Source organism: Chanodichthys erythropterus, chromosome 13 (assembly GCF_024489055.1).
Source record: "Chanodichthys erythropterus isolate Z2021 chromosome 13, ASM2448905v1, whole genome shotgun sequence".
In the NCBI taxonomy this organism is placed as follows: Eukaryota; Metazoa; Chordata; class Actinopteri; order Cypriniformes; family Xenocyprididae; genus Chanodichthys; species Chanodichthys erythropterus.
In genome coordinates, this window is record NC_090233.1 from 43,272,842 (window position 1) to 43,298,524 (window position 25,683).

General features: G+C 39.0%; 1 protein-coding gene across 1 annotated transcript in view; it reads left to right on the top strand.

The window, feature by feature from the left end:
- The window catches only part of adamts3 (ADAM metallopeptidase with thrombospondin type 1 motif, 3), a 118,202-nt gene that overhangs the window by 46,680 nt on the left and 45,839 nt on the right, over positions 1-25,683 (top strand). Inside the window, exons 9-15 of the mRNA XM_067406536.1 lie at positions 75-218; positions 3,112-3,244; positions 11,053-11,166; positions 11,244-11,389; positions 12,318-12,493; positions 17,039-17,172; positions 20,008-20,131. Of these exons, the coding sequence (XP_067262637.1) occupies positions 75-218; positions 3,112-3,244; positions 11,053-11,166; positions 11,244-11,389; positions 12,318-12,493; positions 17,039-17,172; positions 20,008-20,131 (971 nt within the window). The remainder of the gene's footprint in view (positions 1-74; positions 219-3,111; positions 3,245-11,052; positions 11,167-11,243; positions 11,390-12,317; positions 12,494-17,038; positions 17,173-20,007; positions 20,132-25,683) is intronic.

Sequence of the window (25,683 nt, forward strand, 5' to 3'; positions counted from 1 at the left end):
GGGTAGAAAATGTTACTTCTGGCCATTGCTGCACTCAAATGTTCCTGTTTACCATAATCATGGCTTATCTGTAGACTTGGAATGGAGCATGATGGTCAGGGCAACCGCTGCGGTGATGAAACAGCCATGGGAAGTGTCATGGCCCCTCTGGTGCAAGCAGCCTTCCATCGCTACCACTGGTCGATGTGCAGTGGCCAAGAGCTGAAGAGATATATTCAGTGAGTTCCCACTTCTCTCGTCTCATACAAACTGAAAGACCTTGAACATATTTTAAATGGAAATGTGTCTTTTCACAGGTATGCCTATGATAAATATTTCTTATGGGTTATATAGCATAAATATTAACCTGTGTTTTAATTGGAGCTGTGCTTTGTTTGGTTTCACCTCAAGTTCAGCTGACTGTTTGTTTACCTGAATTAGAGTCAGCAATAGGTCATTTGGTGCGAGAGAGAAGAAGTGCGAGATCAAAGGGCTTTAATTTAACTGGTCAGTAGATTGCCGTAATATCGATAGTTTACAGACAACATGACAAACAGGGCTTAACTCTAAACCAACCTGTAATTGATGCTTTAGCCATGATGATGATGGTGTTTGCTCCATTCCTCCAAGCAGCAGATTAACTAGTCACCTCATGCAATGGTTTTGTTTTTATAGAAGCACTTTACAAATGAGTTTGAGCTCTTTTTTAATGTCTGTTTTGAATCTGAACCTCCTTTGAAGTAATTTAGAAATAATACAGCATATCAGAAAAGATGGCTGTTTAATTTGCATGGATACTGAAAGAAAAAAAAAACACATTCGGCTTTTCACGGTTTGTTTCACAGGCTTGTTCTGCACCCGGTAGGCTACACTTTAAAGTAATTCTTTAGATAATTGTCAATGAAAAAAAAAGCAAGAAAAAAAAAAAAAAAAACAGTAATTAATGAGATGATGTGATCCAACAGCAAACTGCTCTCATCTGAGACCTGTTACAATATGATCTGGGCCAGTGATGCGCGGGTTGATCCAAAATGAGCGGGTGCCTGCGGTCATCCGCGGTCACCCGCGGTTACGAGTCATCCAAAAATATTTTTAATGATATTCGGGTCGCGGTCGGTCGGGTCGTTTGAAATAAAGATGCCAATTAAACCTTTGTAATTTTCAGTTTTACTTAATAAAGGTTTCAGTTTTACTTTCATGGGTATTTGTGAACATTTATTTATGGTTATTGTAGCCTCAGTCTTTGGCTTAGCCTACCTGTTTTTGTTCGTCTAAAATGCGTTAATAAATACTTTATTAACATATTCTATCCCTGCATTTTGTGCTTGTGAGAGCTTCAATTGGGCATTCACGTGGCGAAATAGCCAAGCCTACTAATACAAGTGAGAAATCCTTATTTACCTTTTGAATGTTGAGCGTTATTAACTTTTGAATAAATGCTGACGCGGGACAAAATGCCCGATTTCCCAACACGTTGAACTGAGCAATGAAATTGTACAATTTTAATAGGCTTCGTTACTTTTAAACGCATATAGCTCAGTAATGTCAGTTTTATGTATTTTCTAAGAGGGGGCGGGATTTTTGTTGGGAAAGTCGGGGGAGAGACGCGCACTTCGATTAGACTGGATAAACACATGCAGCATCTTAATTGTTAAGAAAATGAAACGAAATAAATGAATAAATCAAGCCTTTATTACATAACACTACAACATTCAGAAAAAGAACGGTTTGTGCTCCTAAGGGCTTTCACACTTTTCCAAAAGTGGGCCTTCTCTCAGTTGACCTGCTGATTAGGCTAATTCTTTAAGCAGGGTCGAAACATAAACATCGCATTCATCAATAATATGCATTTGACAGCTGAAATGGAAAATGATGGGCCGCCTCAAGAACTGCCTGCTCTCGCCGCTGCACCTCTGAGGGCACCACGTCAGGTCCTGAAATATTTCTCTCCTCCACAGGCCGGATATTATTGGCCACGGAGGCTGATGGGGGGTTCTTACGTCTATGGCCCAATGACGCTACAATGAGCATTTACTGCTTTTAAAAAAATGCGGGTCAGGAAGCGGGTTGGGTACAATATTTTCTTCTTTTTTTTTTGCGGTCCGAGTTGCGGGCGGGTTAGTTGAAAACGTCGGTCGGGTGCGGGTTGTTTATACATTGACCCGCGCATCACTGATCTGGGCTATAGGCTCTGGGCTGGATTTCTGTAATAAACCTCTCAATTTGAGGTCATGTATTCATTTGAGCCCTCATTGATTCACTCAGTACAGAAGATTTAGTGCCACTTAAGGATTTTTGAATTTATATATTGCTCCATGTTCAGGGTTAATCCCATCATGGCCAAGGACTGATGGGATATAAATTACCTATGATTCTTGGCAACTACTGCAGCCAATACAAATGAGATACTGAGTAGCTCTCTATGAAAGGAAAAGCCTTTTCACCATTGTCTATTGAGTTTGAAGTGGTCACTATTCTCGGTAGCTTTTGAGTAGGGTCGAATTAATGACTTTTCCTTTCACACCAAGAAAATCAACTCGTTTTCAGAAGCAAATGGGGCCTGCATGGGGCCTGCATTTTACTCTCAGCTCTCACATCACCTTTAACCTGAATAGTGCTCATGAAGAAATGCTGATGATTAAGAGCAGACACAGATTTATTTCTGATAATAAAAGTCTTTACTTTTACTGAAAATCCTTGAGGAGCTCATCATTGGCCTAAGTTATTAGTCAGTGGTAGAAGTGGTAGAAGGAAACCTCTAAAGAGCTTTTGAAGTTCAGAATCTCTTTGTGGTTTTAAAGTTTGAAAGTACTTTCTCAGCATGACCTGGCCTCACTCAGCAGTTCATGATTTTGAAAATGTATTGTAAATTATCTACTGAATGGATTATAGGAAATGTGATTGATTCAGTTCTTTCCTTGAGGGTTCAAAATGAGTTCCGCTTCAATTATATGAATCACAAGATTCATCTAGAATGTATGAGTCTCATTTTCTTTACATCATACTGTCCAATTTAGGCTTAACGTTTGCTACCGACTTTAAAAGTGGCTTCCAAAGTTTAAAGGGCCATTCATTAAACACCTTTATTGGGTTTACTCAAACAGCTGCTGCAACTTTGTTTGTTTTTCACAGTTCATATGACTGCCTGCTGGATGACCCCTTCAAACATGATTGGCCGCAGCTCCCTGAACTTCCCGGCATCAATTACTCCATGGATGAGCAGTGTCGCTTCGATTTTGGAGTAGGATACAAAATCTGTACTTCAGTGAGTGTAGCTGGAGGCTGTATTCTCCCTTGACAGATCTGATAAATGTCAGTCATTAAGCCAAGGACTAAAACCCAATCTTCTAAATATTTTGTATTTTAACGAATGCTCATTGAGGTCTGTGTCCAACGTCTTTTAGCTGGAAGTGCTTCAATTATTTTTATATATTTCTAAGCCAAGTTTCACTTAAGAACATATAAAGAAAGACATGCATAATAATTCAGTATTGGTTTCTGGCCTTTGAATTACTCTTTTTTTTTTTTTAATGTTCTCTTAACCTCCAAAAACCCTCGGTTTTAAACGCTTTCAAGTGTGAAATGAATAGGTGCTGCAAAGTCCCAATCACGGGTACAGTGTCAGGCAAAAGAGCCTCACACCTGGTTTATGGCCTGACACTGAGAACCAGCAGATGGCAAGATGTTTGGTATTCTGCCATCAAAGGCTGTAACACTAGTAAACAAGAGCAACATGCTGTGATCCTTCCTCCCAGCCCTCTGCCATGCCTAAACAATCTGTTCCCAGCTGTACACCATAGCCCGAAAAAACTCTTCATGAAATGTTATATGATCCACTAATCATGCTTTAAACAATTGGTTCTCTGTGGCCCCATTGTCAGTGTCAATAGAAACCATTAGATTGTAATGAACTTGTAAACAAAATATTTTTTAGGAACTGTTTGTTGCTTCTCCCGTCTGCTGTGTGACATTTTAATTAGCCCTCTGAGGAGTTTTTGGTACAAAAAAGGACATTTTGCAGCAAAGCTTTTCCTCTTTTATTCCACCGTGTAATTATATTGAATGTTTAATAAGCATATCTGTTATAAACTTGCAAGGAGCTACATTTGGCACATGCATGAAATCTTATTTTTTCACCTTCCTATTGTTTCAAACCCATATGACTTTCTTTCCGTGGAACACAAAAGGAAAAAAAAAAAGAACATTCTGAATGAAAATTCTGAAGTTTGTTCTGATTTTGTTTTATGTGCAATTACAGTGAATGCTGACCAGTGTTGGGGAAAGTTACTTTTAAAAGTAACTAATTGATTTACTTTGTTACTTTCTATGAAAAGTAATGCGCTACATTACTTTTTTGTTACTTTTTCTCACCTGCGCTGGGCCTGCTTGTTTGCTTTTTCATAACAACAAAATAAGTTCTATTTTTGGCAAATGTTAAGGCCCTTTCATACCAAAAGTGAAATTAATAAGTCTCAGGCTGAAAGAAATGCATATTTAAGCCTGTACAGTAGAGGGCGCAGCTCAAACAAACCTTTCATTTGTGCTACCATTCTGGATTAAAGAAGAATAGGATACAGGAGAAGAAAGTTCAACACTCTTATTTCTAAATCTAATATAAAGTAATATTTGCTTATTAGTATGGCTGAATTAGATCATTGAATTGGTCAGCAGCAAAGACATTGGTTAATAAAATGAAATTAAATACATAAAGTATATTTGTGTAATTTAATATAGTTCCTTATTACAGGTTTGTGTAACATTTCACTTCACTGTTTTTCAATGTTTTCGTGCACGTGAGATGAGTTAATGCATGTTCCCTTTCAAGGGAACTCGCGCTGTGTCAAATACTTTGGGAACGCCTCTGCGTGATTGCGTCGTGAAGCACATATGAAATCAGTCCAATAGAGTGATGGAACGTCATAGGCGGATGACGTCACTGACCAGGAACCTATAAAGCCTACCCAAAAACACATTCATTCAGCTTCTGTGTCTTCAGCAAGCGCTACGTGTGAACTTGTCTGTCCTATTTATTGTTGTCTGTATGATATATATATATATATATATTAGCCTTCACCTGCTGCATCCAATGTATCAATTCGGAGTCAGGAAGGTCTCCTACCATGTCAAACTTCTACCTACAGTAATGTGGTGAATATGAGGAGACACTGTTATGGGGCGATGCCAAAGATGGAAGAGACGCTCACGAGCCATCTCTCCCCCCAAGCGGCATTATCCCATAAAGCCCCGACATTGCCCACCAAGCCCCTAAAAGCTACATCGGCGCTGGTGGGCAAAGTGTACTCCGCTGCAGGTCAAGCAGCAGCATGCTTGCATACGATGTCCATATTGCAAGCGTACCAAGCTGACCTGTTTGGAGACTTGGGGGAAAGTGAAGAAGTGGGGGCAGATCTTATCCAGGAGTTACATCAGTCAGCTGACCTAGCTCTCCGTGCCACCAAAGAGATGGCCAAATCCATCAGCTGATCTATTACAGCCCTGGTGGCCATAGAGAGGCATCTTTGGTTAAATCTGACAGATATCAAAGATGAAGATAGGACGTTTCTTTTGGATGCCCCACTTAATCCTTCTGGCCTCTTCAGTGATGCCATTACATCCGTCACCGAGAGGTTCCTGGAATCAAAGAAACAGGCTACAGCACTGCAGCAGTTTCTTCCCCGTCAAACCCAAGTATCTGCGGCTGCTCGGCAGGACCAGCCTAAGCCAAGTACGAGCTCCTCGCACAGACAACACCAGAAGAAGAGCGTTGCTACCCATACTCCCCCTGCGAGGAGCTGGGAGGTGGGGCAACGCTCACAGGCGAAGTCCTCGAAGGCAAAGACAGATTGGAGGACCATCATTGCTGCTAAGAGGGCTCTCTTGCGTCAGGATCCTGACCCAGATGGCGTTCACCTCATTACACAGTGCCCGTCTGCCTTCGGTGCCCTCAGGGGGGTGCTCTGCTAACCCCGCTGCAATGCCGGGGTGCATTAGTTCCCCTTAGTTCCCTCGGGTGACTCGCGCTCTCTGGTGCAGCCAAGCCAGTTGTTCCCTGCCGGTGCGACACTTCAGGGCACTGTGCTGGCCAGCCTCGAGAGAGGCTGGTTCCCTCAGTAGATTTTCTAACAGAATGGAAATGTCTGTGAAATGTAGGTCCTGCACACGATAGAAAAGGGGTATGCTATTCAGTTCAGAACACAGCCACCCCGATTCAGTGGGGTTCTGCCCACAGTGGTGGGCCCCGAGCAGGCTCTGGTGTTGGCATAGGAAATAGAGACTCTGCTGCGAAAGGAGACTATAGAAAGGGTCCCTCCTCCCAGCAGGGAGTCAGGATTTTACATTTATACTTCATTGTTCCAAAAAAAGATGGGGGGTTGCGTCCGATTTTAGATCTACGTCAGCTAAATCGAACAGTAGCAAAGCTCAAGTTCAAGATGCTCATTGTCAAACACAAAAAGATGCATACTTCCATGTATCCATCCTCCCACAACACAGGAAGTTCCTGAGGTTTGCTTTTGGGGGTGAAGCCGTGGCCAAAGCTTCGTCTGTACTCATTTTCCCCGTTTGCTCTGCTCCCGAGAGTTCTGGAGAAAGTTAGCCAGGACAGGGTCCGTCTGTTGTTAGTAGCCCCATTTTGACTGGCCCGAGTATGGTTATCAGACCTGATATGCTTGCTAGACGGCTCTCCAATGGAGATTCCAATCAGGAAGGACCTTCTCTCCCAGGTGAGAGGGTCGATCTTTCACCCACGCCCGGAATTGTGAAACTATGGGCTTGGCCTCTGAGGGGGCCCAGCTCATGAGTTCATGTCTCTCAACTGAGGTTGTTGAGACAATCCTCCAATCCAGAGCTCCATCCATGAGGAAACTCTATGCCTTGAAGTGGAAATTATTCACTTCCTGGTGTGAAAATCACCAGTGGGACCCAGTTAACTGCCCTGTTGGCGTGGTGCTGGAGTTCCTGCAGGAAAGGATTTCCACAGGGCTATCCCCCTCCACAATAAAGGTGTACATGGCGGCCTTAGCTGCTTACTACACTCCTTTGAGTGTTGTATCTTTAGGGAGACACCCACTTATAACTTGTTTCCTTCATGGTTCTTTGAGACTTAGACCTGCGATTTGCACGAGGGTACCGGCTTGTGATTTGGCCATTGTACTACAAGGCCTTTCTCTGGCCCCCTTCGAGCCTATCGAAAAAGTCCCTGAGAAGTTTCTCACACTTAAAACTGTGTTTCTGCTTGTTATCTTGTCTCTCAAGAGGATTGGAGACATTCAAGCCCTTTCGGTATCTCCCTCGTGCTTGGAATTTGCGCCCAGCATGGTTAAAGCCTTCTTGCATCCTTCTTGCATCTTGTTATATTCCTAAGGTCCTCACTAATACTGTGAGGCCCATTGTTCGGCATGCCTTCTGTCCTCCTCCTTTCCGGACATTAGACCAGGAGAAGCTGAATCTGCTGTGCCCTGTCAGGGCATTAGATGCCTATATCCACAGAGCTGCCCTGTGGAGAAAATCTAATCAGTTGTTTGTCTGTTTTGGGTCACCTAGAAAAGGTTACCCTGCATCTAATCAGAGAATGAGCAAGTGGGTGGTTGAGGCCATCTTTTCAAGAAGTTTGTGATGCGGCAGGCTGGTCCGCGCCGCATACCTTCGTGAGGTTCTATGAGCTGGACCTCGGCTCCACTCCAGGGGCGCAGGTGCTGTCAGCTTAGTGTGCACTCTGACTTCACACGGATGGTCACTTGCTCATATAGCAACGTGGGCATTGTCGTTCTCAAAGCGTTTGACGCAGCGTCTCCTTCCCTATTCAGGGAAAATCTCGGTTACATATGAAGAGTTCATTTGCAAAAACAGATAAACGCCATTTTTTTAAAAAGTGCTGTGCATTATTCTCCATATATAGCACGTTCTGTACCCTAAATCCATTTTGTCAGAAAAGCCGGTTTTGCTCACTTTCAGGCATCGCAAGTTCACGTTTTACAGCAGAAGCCGACAAGCGCCCTTGTTTGTGTACAGACAGAAACCGATAAGTCCGTTTTAGCGAATCAGCGCGCAGTATTCAGGTCAGGTGACAAGGCTTCTAGTCACTTCAAAAAGACGCGCTAGCTGAGGGAAGTTTTATCAAAGCTCACTAAAAGTGATCAAGGATTTATGATTTCGACTCCTGTAAGTCCTTGTACACCATACACGACTTACATGCTGAAAAATTGGTTGTCCTTTTGCTTGTGTGTGCGCGTGCGCGCACGTGCGTGTGTGGATGAGTGCGTGTGTGTGTACTTGTGTGCCGATCTGTGTGTGTGTGTTTGAGAGAGAGAGAGCGAGAGAGAGAGCGTGCGTGTGTGTGTGTGTGTATGTGTGTGCCGATCTGTGTGTGTGTGTGTGTGTGCGCGTGGGTGGGTGGGTGGGTGTATGCGCTTGTGTGTACATGTGTGTTTGAGAGTGTTTTAAATGCAATTACTTGGGTTTTGTTTAACTATGAAACATGAAATGTGGAGTTATCTGCTTTTGCCAAAAAAAAAACGACTGTTGGAGTTATCTGCTTTTGCTAAAAAACAAACTTTTAATATATATATAAAACATACTTTCAATGAATTTTAATTTTTTAATTTACCTGTATTTTTTAGAGTTATCATTACTTAATCAAAACAGCCCAACTGCAGTTTGATTGTTATTACTTGGAATGCACAATAAAAAAAAAACATGATTTGTGAGAATTCATAAAAATGGAGTTATCTGTTTTTGCAAATAAACTCTTCATATGTAACCTTAGTTTCCTAAATAGGGAAGGAGATGCTGCATCACCCTGCCATACTCCCAGCATGCCCGTAAGCGCCTTGCTTCAGGTTTCAGAAGCTGAATGAATGTGTTTTCGGGTAGGCTTTATAGGTTCCTGGTCAGTGACTTCACCCGCCTATGACATTCCGTCACTCTATTGGACTGATTTCATAGGTGCTTCACGATGCAATCATGCAGAGGCATTCCCAAAGCATTTGACGCAGCGTCTCATTCTCTATTCAGGGAACTAAGGTTACATACGTAACCGAAAAATTCACAATTAGTCTAGAACTCAAGTTACTTGTAATGTGTTACCCCCAACACTGATGCTGAGGCCTTGAAGCTTGAAAAGGGTGTAAAAAATAACCCTAATATTATCATGAAAAGCTATAAAATCATAAAAGCTATGTTACAAGTCTTTTAAAACCATATGATAGCCATAGAAGAAAGAAAGACATACAGTCTGGGTTATGATCAACATGAAGGTGAATAATTAGAATTAGAATTTTCATTTTTGTGTGAACTATTCCTTTAATTTATATGTATTGAAATCATGAATACGAGCTGGCGTTGGTTATAAGAAATGGGTGAGGTATAATTGGACAAAAGGATTGCTTGGAGAACAGACAACAAGGCCAATAACTTTTAGAATATAGACAGTGTGAATTGTCATTTCATGTGAACTTCAATAACATGAAAAAAAAAAAAATAGTAAATCCAAATTGGTTTCACCTATTGGTAAAATAAAGCACTAAACCAGTGACAGAGCAGACAGCTGATATCCTTTAGTCCAGCTGCTTGCCAAGGGACTTGTTAGAGGCTTTAAATGGAAGTTCATTTTACAGAAACAGTCCTTCCCATCCATGCCTTCAACATAGTGCCGCTTCTCCCTTGGGCTCATCTGTCCATTTATTAACTATATCTCTGAACCTTCCTAGTCCACATGGCATTGCAAATATGCAGTGCTGTATTAGTAAAGGAAAGATCTTAGAGATGAACCTTACATTTCAGTTGTCATCCGTTAGTTTCCTCTCCCAGTCTTGTGTTCCAGACTAGCATTTTAATTATTTGTTTACATTTCTGTGTATTTTCTTTCAAAAAAAAAAAAAAAAATTCACATTGTAATGCATATGCCACTTTCTCCTGCTGTGTTTAATCAAAAGAAAAAGTAGTGAACAGAAATCCAGCTGTGTTTCAGCCTCCAGTGGACAACATTGTCATTCCTAAAATTATCTTTACTTTAGTTGTGTACATATTCACATTTGTCATAATCATACCTCCTAAAATTAGTGATAAATGACTGTTACCCTGTTTCATTTGAAAATAAATGTAATATGTTTGATTGTGACCAATAGTCATGAAAATCGCATTGTAAAGTTTTCATCTCATGTGCTTTAAACCCACAAACAAATGCGTAAGAAACCACAGCTGAGGTGAATTAAAGGGATAGTGGAACCAAAAAATGAAAATTCACTCTCATGTCATTCCAAACCTGTGCAACTTTTTCTTCTGCGATATTTTAGAGAATGTTGTTACAGTAAACTGTTTCGGTTGCCATTGACTTCTATTGTATGGACATAAAATACAATGGAAATTCATGGGAATTAAAATGGTTTTCTTAACAAATTTTTTCAAAATATCTTCTTTTGTGTTTCACTGAAGAAAGAAACTGGTTTGGGGCATGAGGGTGAGTTAATTATGACAGAAGATAAATAAAAGATAAATAAAATACTCATAAACTCAAATCCTTTTTATTTATTGTGTGCAAAATTGTGCCCAATAACTGATGGATAAATTTCGCTCTCCACTTCCCATTAAGTGAAATATAGATATATACTTATTCCTTCCTTCGTGCTGAAAATATGCACTCTTTTTCTTTTGTAATCTCACTAGACTCAGATTGTGTCTTTTGCAGTAAACAGAAAACTCAAGTAAAAAAAAAGTCTTTATTCTCTTTTATGTTCTCAAATTCATTTCCTTTGTGTCTAGCAGTAACACCAGCTCCAGAGTGGCACTGGCAGCCTCAAGAGGGAAAATTCACTCTCCCTTAAAAAAAAAAAAAAAAAAAAAAAATATATATATATATATATATATATATATATATATATATATATATATATATATATGTATATTGAATCTGAGCTTGAGCACATTCCAAAGAGGAAAAGGATTGTCAGGGCTTATCTCTGGTGGAATTGTAGCTGAGCCAAAAAAGTTTTAAATTCTTTTAAATATGTCTTGCCATTTAATTCTCTCTCATAAAATGCCAAGCATCCAACCACAGCCACTTTTCTCTCTCTTCAGTTTCGCACATTTGATCCATGCAAACAGCTGTGGTGCAGTCATCCAGATAACCCTTACTTCTGCAAGACCAAAAAAGGGCCACCATTGGACGGGACTGAATGTGCACCTGGGAAGGTAATTTCATATGTCCATTCTTTGCTGTGCCTGTTTTGTCCAGTTTTGTGATTCTGTCTCACTCCTTCCCCTCATAGTGGTGTTACAAAGGTCACTGCATGTGGAAGAATGCCAACCAAGTGAAGCAAGATGGAGCCTGGGGTGTCTGGAGCAAGTACGGCTCATGCTCTCGCTCCTGCGGGACGGGCGTCCGCTTCAGAACTCGCCAGTGCAACAACCCTGTGTATGTTATCTACTGTACTCTCAGTCAGGATTGCTAATGAAAGTCACCCTAGTGTACTTTCCATAACCAGATTCACTTATATTGATGGCTGCAGTTACTTAGAAATCATGAAAAGAATGATCTGTCTAGAAATAAAGCAGGCAGCAGGGGTTAACATGATTGATCCTATCCAATGAGATGAAAGGTCAATCACAGCCTTTGCATTCTTCAGTAAGGTTAGTTTGCCCTTTATCTCAGTATTATCTCAATAACTAATATTTGAAACCATATCAAATATAACTCTGCATTGGGCCTGCTAATTTTTCTCATAGTGATAGAGATTTTATGAAAGCTTGAAATGATCTGATTACCTGTTTACATGCCCAAATCTCTTTTATTGAGAAACAGATGGGGCTGCAGTCTTTGCTGTCTAAGTGTAATTGTCTTTTTGAAGAAGGGGTCTTCTTTTGCACCAGGAAAACAAGTGGATGCTTGTCAATTAGCATGCATGCTTTGAGAATGAAAGAAGCAAGATAACTAGGAATTTATTTAGCTTTCTTTAATGCCAGCACATTAGTGTGCTAGTTTTATGGAGTGTTTGTTAAGGACCTGTTAAACAATATTTGAGTTGAACAGATGCTCGCACTTATAGAAAACATGCATGAATGAAAATTCAAAGTGAGGCTTGTGATGAAAGCTGCAGAGTTTAAAATTTAATCTATATTTTGCATCGGTTGCCATTCCATCCAAACATTGCTTAGCTTTTTTTAATCTGGATCTAAATATTTTATTTGGTGAAAGAAGGGATAGATGTTTTTCTGATATCAGTTTGTGCCAACTTCATTTGAACTTTGTTTAGATTAACTTTGGTTATTGACTGCTTTTTAAACCACATATTTATATGTTTAAAGTGCTTTATTGACTTTGATTATTATCTTTTATCTGTTAGTCCATCTAATGGAGGACAGGACTGTCCAGGGGTGAACTATGAGTACCAGCTGTGTAACATTGATGATTGCCCCAAACACTTCGAGGACTTCAGAGCTCAGCAATGTCAACATCGCAACTCCCACTTTGAATACCAGAACACTAAACATCACTGGCTTCCCTACGAACATCCAGACGGTGAGTTCGTCAGATTTTAGGGTAGTGTAACTTGGGGAAATATGTTTATATAATAGTTAGTTCTGGGTTGTCGAGTTTGATTTGATCTTGGATTACATTCCAAGAGCACTGGAATAGTGCAAAAATGCATGACAACTTTTTCAGCACCCTCGTTCTGTAAGCATTTTTTTCCATAGGAATTTTTAAAATGTCTTTAAGGCGATAATTAACAAGTACAAGATGAATCACAACTTTACCCATTTACTCTGTGTGTACGGCTCAAGTAGCTGTCCAGGCCTTTAGAGTGCCCAAACACATGAGGTGACAAAGTGTCTTTTTAAAGCCTTTTGTCAAACTTTGCACTTACTGCAGTCGCTTCATTTGTGCCCATTGCCATTTATCTCTGTAACCCACAAAATGTCACATTGTTCAACACTAAAGCCAGTGAGAAATGTCACTGTTAGTCATTCAACTTAAAAAAACACATCTTTGAGCTTGAATTATAACGTAGATATTGTGTTTGGGGGATTTGGTCTATATGCCATCTATGCTTACCTTTATTTCAGCAGCACATTTGGTTCAAATACATTTTTAGGGACAAAGTAAAAAATGTAGGGACAGGTGAGGTACGTTTTTTTTTTTTTTTTACTGCAATGTTGTAAAAAAAGTTGCAGTCACAATACAGCTTTACGTATTAGGGCTGGGTAAAAAATATTGATTTCTCGATTTTAATCCATTCTCGTTTTTACAAACCAATATTGATTCGGTTGACCGAAATCCCAAGAATCGATTAGTCTAGACTGTTTTAAGTTGATGAATGAACAGAACATGTAGCGTGCCTCTTACCAATAAATCGCAATAATCTTTGTGCTTTGTTACTTTTGATATGAAGCAAAGTCTCAGATTAGCGCCTCAGTTAAAGAGAAGCAGCAGCACGGAGCGCATATGAACATCCTCTCCTCCGCTTTGATACCAGTTACAGCACAAAATAAACATGAATAAACATCTGAAGGTATGTTAAAAGATACGATACAACTTACCGAAATCCATATCATGTCTCGTGTAATCACTCAATCAGTGTTTCAACCTCGGAAAGACGGCAATAAAACAGCTTGAAAACAATGTCACGTTATGTCACATTTACCTCAGAAAAACTATATTCAGTGGCCATGAACTCATTAGTCAGCTAATGAACTCTAGAGAGCAGCATTCTAATAAATAAATGCACTGTTACATATTCATTATAATTTTTAATGTTCCTCGATATTTAATGCATGTTTGAATAAATCAGTTATGACAGCCACAATTTAAATGTTTATTTAAAAAACAAAAACAAATTGGAGTAGAAATATGATTATGTAATTCTAAACTTTATTTATTATAAAAAAAAACATTGAGTGTAATTTAAGTGTTTGTATATAAATAAGTTCATTGTAACCTTCAATATTATAGTAATGTAGTACCAACTGACTCCCATGTATAGCTTAAAGCATTAGTTTTTTCCTCTAGAAAATTTGCCATGTACTATAACTGATATACTACATCCAAAATAATCAGAATTGAATTGAATCGATTCGAATTGCAAGCGTGAATAGAAATCAAATCGAATCATGAAATTTGTGTCAATACCCAGCACTAATATGTATGCAATATCACATGAGCTGGAGTGCAATGCAGATCTGTATAGAGCCATGCGCCAAATACCTTTGAGTCTGAGAGGCATGTACCTGTAGTGAACTAAACCTGGAACATAACCTGCTCTGGAGTTAAATAAGAATATCAAGTTATACTCTACCCAAAACACTTTATATTTCAAATGTCAGAAGATCTTGCCGGGCTTCACAACTCAATCTCAGATATGCTCCATCTTTTTAAATAAACTGCCGATCTGAGGTTTAAATTACTACAATCTCGCCTGAAAAGCTCTTAAGGCCAATTCACATTGCACAGACAGATGGCAACAGACATAGTCGTGTTTTGTCAGATGAGTGTGTTACCCCTCTGTGCTCATCCGTCGGAACTTGTTTTTGACGACTGAACATGCTGAAACATTGCTTGTCGGGTTGTGGAATGTCTGAGAAATTACGTACTGTATCTTGTGATTGTTTGCGTTGGTTGGCATCTGTCGGCGTAGTGTGAATTTGCCTTTTAAAACTACATTTAGTGACACGGCAACAGTAGAATTATAGTGGGTTTTTCTCATTTGCCGCTCACGGAGAGAAATTCTGCCACAAGTGGTGAACAGTCCCAGTGCTGATACTGGTGATATTTTGGACTCCTGGAAGGCCTCTCATCAAATTTGATGACCAGAACTAACCGTTGTATATACAACATATATATATGCACAAGCAGTCAAAAAAAAAAAAAAAAAAATTAAGAGTTACTGTATAGACCTTACTTACCAGAGAAACAAGCGCACCACCATCTTTATAAAATTTTCAGTAGATCGGGAAGATTTTAAAACGAGCAGTTCATTCATAAATGTAATATCGCTGTTGAAATACAAACCGGAAGTCAAAAGACAATGAACGCAATGCTGAAAAGGGACGAGGCTACATAAGATGCACTTAATGTGTGACTAAAGACACCTTCACAGATAGTGTAGACTTTTAAAGTTCTATATTGTCAAACTAAACAACAGCAGCCTTAACGCTATATCACTTTATGAACATCTGATTAACACTTTTATTGTTTTTCATTATACATTCATTATATTTTCATTATACAAACCTTATGTAACACTTAACAAATTAGTAGTCCATGAACTTTTCAAGAATAATTAAAGTATATGAATTAATGAATATAAATGTATGAAAAAAAAGATGAATAAAACTTCCATGACTTTTAATAATCATTTATTTTAAAGTATGAAATATGTTTTCTGAGATGGGCATTAGTTGCCTCACATTTTTATTGTGGTCTGTATGCTGGAATTTACAAATCCTGATAGAAAGGTGAAGTAGGATTTTGCTCATGCATATTAATTAAGTTTTGTCCGCATTATTAAACTGTACAATTAATCCCACAGAATCCTACTACTGTGAATGCATGCTTCATAATTATTTATTAAGTAACTTGATCAGGTGCTCATGGTTTCCTAATGTTGTCTACATTACCATGTTAATATTCAGACACTATATGACATTATATTAATTTCATTGCATTCCATGACTATATGCTGAATTCTGTCATCATTTACTCACCCTCGTTCCAAACCTGTACAGTATGACTTGACATGATGGCATGAGGGTGAGTAAATAATGACAGAATTTTGGGTGAACTATCTCTTTAAAATGTAAACTGTGCTCTTTTTCTGTTGACTTGGATGGAACCCAGCGGCCAGTTGCAATGTGAAACCTAATTTACATATGTTTAATGTTTTAGGGAGTTATTCTAGAGGTATTTTATATAAGTTCAAGGGTTTGATCGGTTGTAAGATTTCAGACCTGTGCTTCCAATTATTTTTTCACAATAGCATAAGTAATTTTGAGTGCACATGAATAATTAGTCAGTTCAAAGCTTGTGAAGATCATGACATGAAAGAGTACCTTCATTTTCATTTTGCTTGAATATTATATTGCACTATTCATTATGCATGATTATCAGTTTTATTGGTTGAATATTATTATTGACTTTTCTCATAACTTCATTTTATTTATATTTTATTTATTTATTTTTATTTATAATTTTATTTATTTATTTATTTATAACTTAAAGGTACAATATGTAAAATTTTTGCAGTAAAATATCCAAAAACCACTAGGCTAGTGTTATATATTTTGTCCAGCTGATTACAAACAATAACTCTAATGTTTTCAACTACTTGTAAATCATGAGAAAATTCTTTTACAGTCTATGGAAAATTCCCCATTCTAAACAGTGACACGGGGCAGTGCAGTCGCCTGTCAATGACGTCAGTTACCTTTGTTACCGCCTTTACTGACGTAGAAACCACATGACAACAGTGCCGTGGACAAATGCGGAAGTAGTGTCTAGCGTCCAGCAAACCACTTGCTTCAAGCAGTTCCTTATTTACTTCTTGCACGTTTTATGGTGGATTGTGTTACTTATTTATGGAACATAATTACTGTTTACCATCTGCTGCTGGTTCTGTCGACAATGACAGCTCCCGTAAACTCATGACCGGAAAAGCGGAAGCGGCGCCGGTGACTGTGTCATAATAAAAGTCCCGCTGCTCGTGAGGCGTGTGTTGATCAATCGCTCCAGCTCCTTGTTCAGCTCCCGCAACACTCGGTCCTGCTCTGCTTCATACTACAGTAACGTTTATAATCGCATCCATGAACATGAGTTCTTCCAGACTCCAATCCCTATTCTTTTGCACCGTCCGTTGAGATGGAGACCTCAAGTTTCCAAGTTTTGTCCCAAGTTTCCGCTCTAAAACTTGGCGTCATCAAACTACGCCTTTGTTTTGAATAGGCTTCTAGCGATCTCTAGCGGAAAAAAAAATCACAAATTGTACCTTTAATAGACAACAATATATGGAATGTAATTTGTGGCCTTTCTTATTAAATAATTTTTTTTTTTCATGTCTTTCTATATTGTCAGCCAACAAAAGATGTCACCTTTATTGCCAGTCGAAAGAAACAGGTGACGTGGTTTACATGAAGCAGCTGGTGCATGATGGCACAAGATGTTCTTATAAAGACCCATACAGCATCTGTGTGCGTGGAGAGTGTGTGGTAAGTGTTTGAATTTCATTATGCATTAACTTATTTCACTGTTGTATACTTAATTTTGTGGATATTAGAACCGGCACTAGTGTGGTAAAACTTAATTAGCAATACAAATACAAATTAATATTATTATTGTTTTTCTCAGTAAGATCTCAATAATGAAATGGTGTGCAATAAGGGGGTAAAAGGACTTCAGATTTTTTAAAGTCGACATTTATGTGATTAAAGTCGAGTCAACATCAACTAGTTGCTGATGACGTCATTAATGAAAAAAAATAAGCCTGAACCTCGAGCTGAGACTCGAACATGTGTCGCCTTGTGCACAGCTATAGCATATGACCCACAAGGGTATATCTATAACAGCTTATTTTTATCAGTTCTTTTGTCTATGGGTCATTATATTTCGCACAGATTTCTGCTTGTTCTAAACCAGATACAGATAAAGTAGCACAGTAAAGATTACATTTATATGAATGCATTAGTGAGAGAGCGATCGTGTGCGTGTGAATTATTCTACCTGGCAGCGTCTCTCTACTAAAAGTGAAGCTGTGGGTTTTAGTTACTAAGAAATATGCTAGAACTTTTCAGTTTCTAAGCTATTTTATTAATAATATTAATCCAGCCACTAGATTATCTTTAGCCTCACTTAAAATAGACAAGTCTGATATTGATTGGTTGGTTGGTTGGTTGGTTGGTCAGTTGATTGATTGATTGATTGATTGATTGATTGATTGATTGATTGATTGATTGATTGATTGATAAAATCCTGTGCAATCTGACTCACAGAGGTTGTACAGCAGCCAGCCAAGAATGAACCTGCAGATTTTCAGTCCTTGTGCATTTAATGGTCATGCTATTTTAGGATTAGGCTCACCTTCAGAATCAGTATTATTCTCTTTAACTCTTTCCCCGCCATTGATGGAATTTTTCGGCAATCCATGTTATCACTGTTATATAGTAGGGGACGCTATTAAAGGGTTAGTTCACCCAAAAATGAAAATTCTGTCATTTATTACTTACCCTCATGCCGTTTCACACCCTTAAGACCTTCGTTCATCTTCGGAACACAAATTAAGATATTTTACTTGAAATCCGATGGCTCTGTGAGGCCTCCATAGGAAGCAATGGACACTTCCTCTCTCAAGATCCATAAAGGTACTAAAAACATATTTAAATCGGTTCATGTGAGTACAGTGGTTCAATATTAATATTATAAAGCGATTAGAATATTTTTGGAGCGCCAAAAATAACAAAATAACGGCTTATTTAGTGATGGCCGATTTAAAAAAAAATGCTTCAGGAAGCATCGGAGCACAGTGAATCAGTGTGTCAAATCTACTGTTCGGAGCACCAAAGTCACGTGATTTCAGCCGTTGGCAGTTTGAAACGCGATCTGAATCATGATTCGACACACTGATTCACTTGGCCATCACTAAACAAGTCGTTATTTTGTTATTTTTGGCGCTCCAAAAATATTCTCGTCGCTTTATAATATTAATATTGAACCACTGTGCTCACATGAACTGATTTAAATATGTTTTTAGTACCTTTATGGATCTTGAGAGAGGAAATTACACTGCTTCCTATGGAGGCCTCACTGAGCCACCGGATTTTAACTAAAATATCTTAATTTGTGTTCTGAAGATGAACGAAGGTCTTAAGGGTGTGAAACGGCATGAGGGTAAGTAATAAATGACAGAATTTTCATTTTTGGGTGAACTAACCCTTTAAGCATCTTCTGAAATAGTGCAGAATATCCAGATCAAAACACAGGTGAAGAAACAGAAAATGTTTTGTTGTTGTTGTTTAAAAGCAGATGTTCTGTTCTTCCTTTTGATATATTGCATGTTCAGATATCTGTACAACAAAATATTCTGGGGGTCATTGTCAAAAATGCTGGCGCTGCCTGGCAACTGGTGGGGAAAGAGTTAAATATGTATTGTATAGTACATTGGCTGAGCATTTTCTCCCACCAACACAAAACATGTATTTTCTTACTTCCAGCTTTTACCGTATTTATTTATTTATTTATTTATTAAGTCATCAGTGCCAATGTCTTTGGTATCTTTTATTGATTGCCTTAGGTTTGTGCCTAATTATGCCATATACCACCAGCATCTGACCATTAAAGTAGAAATCTGACTCACTATACACAGAGACATGTGAGTGAGGCCAATTATAAACTTATAGCACACTTCTGAATAGGTAAAAAATTAGTCTGACATATAATAATTTGAATTTGAAGAAATCTGAAATAAGAAATATATATATATATTTTTTTTTTTTTTTTTTTTTTTTTGCTGTCAATTTGTGGGTTGGCTCTGTGATATGTCTCTGAGCAACATAGGCTAACAGTGCAGTGTGTACAGGATGAGTGCCACTTCACAGTAAATGTTGTTTGAAGAATGGTTCTCTCCAGATGGGGTTGATAGAAGTACATTGATTTTTGTAGATGGAATGGACAATGAATAGTGATAAGCTTTCGGGAGGAAGTGATTGATAGTGTGTCAGCTAGTATACAGAAGCTTTAGGATTTATTTGCAGATATCTAGCACCTTTTTAAAAGTTTTGTTCAACAAACTGCTGAAGTGTGTCTCATATTTGTCAATGTCATTTGTACTTTCAAAATACCCATTCCTTGGTGACACTTTTAAGGATTATGCTTCTGTGGACATAATAGCAATATGGGAAATAGCTCAAAACCATCAAAGTTTTATCTATAGTCCTATAGTTGATATTATGCAGACATATCCAAAGATGAAAGCTTGAAAGTGTGTCTGATGGCACATCTTGCCTATTTTCTTAGTGTCTCGCATATCCTCCTCTCTCCTTCTCCTTCAGAAAGTGGGCTGTGACAGGGAAATTGGCTCCAATAAGGTGGAGGATAAGTGTGGTGTGTGTGGGGGTGACAACTCCCACTGTCGAACTGTGAAAGGAACCTTCACTCGTGTGCCCAAGAAAGCTGGTAAGATACTTTCCTCTTTCCTGGTCCTTTGACTTACAGTGTTTTACTTGAATCGGACAGTTCTTTATTCTGGACTTCAGCCCTGTCATTAAGTTTATATTTCCATTCCTCTAGTTTCAGGACACTTTTGGAGTTCACTTTACTTTTGGTAAAAAATGAGCAAAGTGATAATGCTGTAATGTTTTGAGATATTAGTTTAGACATATTTATTATTGATATATGATGATATATTATATTAGATATGACATCTATCTATCTATCTGGTTCAGAAAAGCTTTTCAAGATTAAATTTTATTTCAGGTCTTCATGATACAGTAGTCCTTTATGCATGCAGGTAATGCAGTAACAGAGAACAGTGGAGCTTGTAGTTGGAATTCAGTTAGAATCAATAATAGATATTCAGAGATTTAAATATGTAGTACTGTATATAAGAAAGTCTGAGGTATGAGGTTGTATCATACAGACTTTTAATATGTGTCACAGAGAGACACAAACTGAAGTTTATTTTTAAGTCTTCCTCTGTCTGAATCTGCTGTAGTTCATTCAGCGAGTTTTGAATGTGTAGTACAACATAAACTACTTTTTTCCCACTGGGAGGTGTCATTTGCATGTGACTCTCCCAACCCCTCCTTGACCCCATTTATTAGGTCTGTCACTCCACAATCTCACCAGCTGAAATACTGATTCTGTATTCACATCTTCATTTTTACTCTTGACACTCATCCTCTGACACAACAGAATGATAGAGCTGTTTGAGAAATTTATTTGACGAACACATTCAAAAGTAAAGGGCATCTGAACTTTCCTTGTTCTTTGCATATATACATGAATGACCATGCTCAAATGTCCATTAGACCCACTCAATCTACATTCATTCTTTATCAGACAAATTAGAGGTTTTGCCTGTATCTGGAGAACGTTTATTCATATTTCTCATTCTCATTAATTTGTTTTAGTACCTCAACTGTAGTTAAATGGAACAGCTGATGTCATAGCTTTACTTGAGTCCAGCTTTTTTTTAAAGGTAGACTTTTTTTTTCTAAATGTATATATAATATAAAAAAAATTCAATTGTCTTTTAAAAAGGCATCTGAAATAATAAACTAAGAGCAATGTATTGTCAGAAATATATTTTTTTCAATATATATATATCGATCCTGGAATATCTGAAACTCTTCCAATACTCATTTTCCTGCTGAATAGATACACAATACCTTTCTCAATCTCTCATCTCTTCAACAACAAGTTGACACACAAACCCTCCCCTTATTCACTCTTTTAATTTGCCCTGGATGGAAATTGTTGGTGTTACAGCACTTGAATTTTGGCGTGGGATTGCACATATTGCACATAATTTACTCATTTCCGCAGATTTTGTTCTCTCACCCAAAGTGCGCACACGTGTAATTGTATAATGGATCCTTGTGACAGGTCTTTAAAGTGACAGCAAATATACCTGCTGTCAAAATATGAGATAATATGATAAAATATCGGTAACACTTTACAATAAGGTTCATTAGTTAAACATTAATGTATTAACTAACATGAACTAACCATAAGCAATACATTTACTACTGTAATTACTAATATTCATTAATGTTAATGAAAATACAGTTGTTCATTGTTTGTTCATGTTAGTTGACAGTGCATTAACTAATGTTAACAAGATTTTAATAATGTATTAGTAAATGTTGAAATTAACATTAACAAAGATTAATAAATGCTGTAGAAGTGGAGTTCATTATTAGTTCATGTTAACTAATGAACCTTATTGTAAAGTGTTACCAAAATATCTATATGGCAGTTTTCCCCTATGGTATGAATGTCAAAATTGTGACCAGTGAAAATGCTGAGTGGCTACTAACTTTGGATAACCACTAGCCACAGTGGCTGGTGAGTAAATGTCACTTGAGATGTATATTAAAATGTACATATATATTGTGGATTTTTGCTTTATCACCCTCTATTAAAAAGTGAGACACATTTGAGACGTTACTTCCAAGTGTAAACATCAGTCTGTCTCTTCTGACCACTGGTGGTGATCAGATCACCAGAGACAGGTGTTACTGCCAGGTGTAAACATATTCTAAGTGTGTGCTGTCTGAGTTTTCATTATGTTTCCTAGGTATCAGGGGATAACTGTCTATTTAAAATCAATATTCTCAAAGCTAATTAGATACATGATATGAAATGATGCTGTTTTCCATTGAGGGATGTGCGGTAAATTACAGCGACACCTCCTATTAATCCCACACTGTTATCATAGTGAAAAACAACATCACTCTCCTGTGAATCAAAAGGGGAAGGTGAATGATATACAGCAACATGAATTAAAGCTGCAAGCAGTGTTGAAAGGGCCCTCACACCCGAGGCCATCGCCACCTGGTGCCCTTAGGAACAGTGAACAGTGGGTGATATGCATTTAAGCAACTAAATATAGGAGAAAAATAGCCATTTTGATGTTCCACACTTCCTGCTGCCAACAGGTGGCGCTTTGACAATAACTAAATATTAGATTTACATTTACATTTATTCATTTGGCAGACGCTTTTATCCAAAGCGACTTACAAGTGAGGAATACAACAAGCGAGTCATTATGACGAGGCAAATAGACAAGAAGTGCTCATAATACAAGTTATAGGCAGTGCTCAGATTATCCTAAGCTACAATAGAGAGGGATTAGAGGAAGTGAAAGGATAGGAATAAGAAGTTTTTTTTTGTTGTTTTTTTTTAAGATGAGGTTAAGTGCTCACGAAAGAGATGGGTTTTCAGCTGTCTTTTGAATATTGCCAGGGATTCCGCATTCCGGATGAAGGCAGGAAGATCATTCCACCAGCAAGGGACAGTGAATGAGAATGTTCTGGAAAGTGATTTTGTGCCTCTCTGTGATGGTACCACAAGCCTTCGCTCCTTTAATGAGCGCAGGTTTCTGGTAGGAGTGTAGACTCGTAAGAGTGAGTGGAAGTAGGAGGGTGCTGAGCCTGTGGTAGATCTGTAAGCAAGCGTCAACGCCTTGAATTTGATGCGAGAAGCAAGTGGTAGCCAGTGAAGAGAGATGAAGAGAGGCGTGACGTGGGCTCTTTTGGGCTCGTTGAAGACGAGACGTGCTGCTGCGTTCTGAATCATTTGTAGAGGCTTGATTGTGCATGATGGCAGTCCAGCCAGAAGTGCATTGCAGTAATCAAGCCTAGAAATGACCAGAGCCTGGACCAGAAGTTGTGTTGCATGTTCTGTTAGAAAGGGCCTGATTTTCCTGATGTTGTATAGTGCAAATCTGCATGACCGAGCTGTCATTGCAATGTGGTCTTTGAAGGTCAGTTGATCATCAAGGATTACTCCAAGATTTCTGGCCGAATTTGATGGGGTAATTGAGGATGTGCCTAGCTGGATGCTGAAATCGTGATTTAGAGTCGGATTGGCAGGGAAGACGAGAAGCTCAGTCTTAGCCAGGTTGAGCTGTAGATGATGTTCTTTCATCCATGCCGAGATGTCCGCCAGACAGCTTGAGATTCGAGCAGCTACTGTGGGATCGTCTGGATGGAATGAAAGGAAGAGTTGTGTGTCATCAGCATAGCAATGGTAGGAGAAACCATGTGCCTGAATGATGGGACCAAGTGATGTAGTGTAAATGGAGAAGAGGAGGGGTCCAAGAACTGAACCCTGAGGAACACCCGTGGTCAGCTGATGAGCTTTGGATACCTCCCCTCTCCAGGCAACCCTGAAAGACCTTCCTGTGAGATAGGATTCAAACCAGAGAAGTGGAGTACCTGTGATGCCCAGTGATGAGAGGGTGGACAGGAGGATCTGATGATTCACTGTGTCAAAGGCAGCTGATAGATCGAGCAGAATGAGGACTGACGATTTGGAATCAGCCTTTGCAATCCGCAGGGATTCAGTGACCGACAGCAGTGCAGTCTCGGTCGAGTGGCCACTCTTGAAACCAGATTGATTGACATCCAATTGGTTGCTGTGTGAGAGGAAAGATGACACCTGGTTGAAAACAACTCGTTCAAGTGTTTTTGCTATGAATGGTAGGAGAGAAACGGGTCTGTAGCTGTCTACAAGAGACGTGTTTAATGTGGGTTTCTTAAGCAGTGGGGTTACCCGAGCCTGTTTGAATGTGTTAGGGAAAGTGCCAGTTTGGAGAGATGTGTTGATGATGTGTGTCAGTGCTGGTAAAAGTGTGGGAGCGATGGCTTGTAGAAGGTGTGTGGGGATGGGATCTAGAGGGCAGGTAGTAGGATGATTGGAGAGGAGAAGTTTGGATACTTCTGTCTCAGTGAGGGGAGAGAATGAAGAGAGGAGGTGTGTGGCTGTGTGTGTGGTTGGTCTGAGTTCCTGTGTGTGTGGAGCGGAGAACTGACTGCTGATGGTAGATGTTTTGTCAGTGAAAAATGTAGCAAAATTATCAGCAGTAAGGGATGAGGTGGGTGGTGGTGGAGGGGGACAGAGGAGAGAGTTGAATGTTTTGAAAAGTGTGCGTGTGTTTAAAGCGCTGTTGATTTTGTTGTGGAAATAGGAGGATTTAGCAGCATGAATTTCAGCAGAAAAGGATGAGAGCAGAGACTGATAGCTACAAAGGTCAAATTGATCTTTTGATTTGTGCCACTTCCTCTCTGCAGCCCTGAGTTTGGTCCGATGTTCACGAAGAACATCAGATAACCAGGGATTAGAGGGAGTGGCACGTGCAGGCCTGGATGACAGAGGACAGATACTATCTAGAGAAGAAGTTAATGTGGAACATAAAGTGTCTGTTGCTGTATTCACATCCAGAGATGAGAATTGTGAGGGTGAGGGAAGGGAGGATGATACAGTAGAGGAAAGATGAGAAGAAGAAAGAGAGCGCAGGTTTCGTCTGAAGGTAACTGGTAGCGGGGTTGGTGGTGAACAAATGGGGAGTTGAAGATTAAAAGATTTAAGATTAGACTGACCAAATATTATAATTATTTGCAGTGTTAAACATGACATTTCCGCAGGTGGCACTGTGACTGTAACTGAACATTGCCATGTAGATGTCTTTAGGCTAAGACTTTTATCAAACATGTGAAGTTTAGGGCAGATCGGACAATGTGTGTGAGTTACAACAACTTCCTGTTTCATGGCGAAATATCTGACTTTGTCAGGCCACCACGGACACGCCCTTCAGCAAAAACTCAAGTGCTGCGTTCCAATTCGCCTACTTATACTACGCCCTAAAAGTATATACTCTTTCTGTGAACAAAAAGTACTTACTTTTGAGTGTGTAGTAAAAGAGTAGACAAGCTTTGGGACATACTAACACGTCATACAATCGCGTCTTTGCTCTCTGTCGCATCCTGTCACCGTAAACTGGCCTGTCAATCATCTTACATCCTCCACATTTCATTTAGTTAATTTCCTACCGTGTCGAAGAGAAATGCAGCACGTTGATCTGCAGTCGCAGGTCTTTCATGTGGAGAACTCTCCTCTTATTAATGCATAATGATGCATTTAAAAGTTAATGGCCATTCGGATCTTTATAAAAGTCCACATTGGTATTTGCAGATGAAAAATAACACGGGTAACATTAAAAA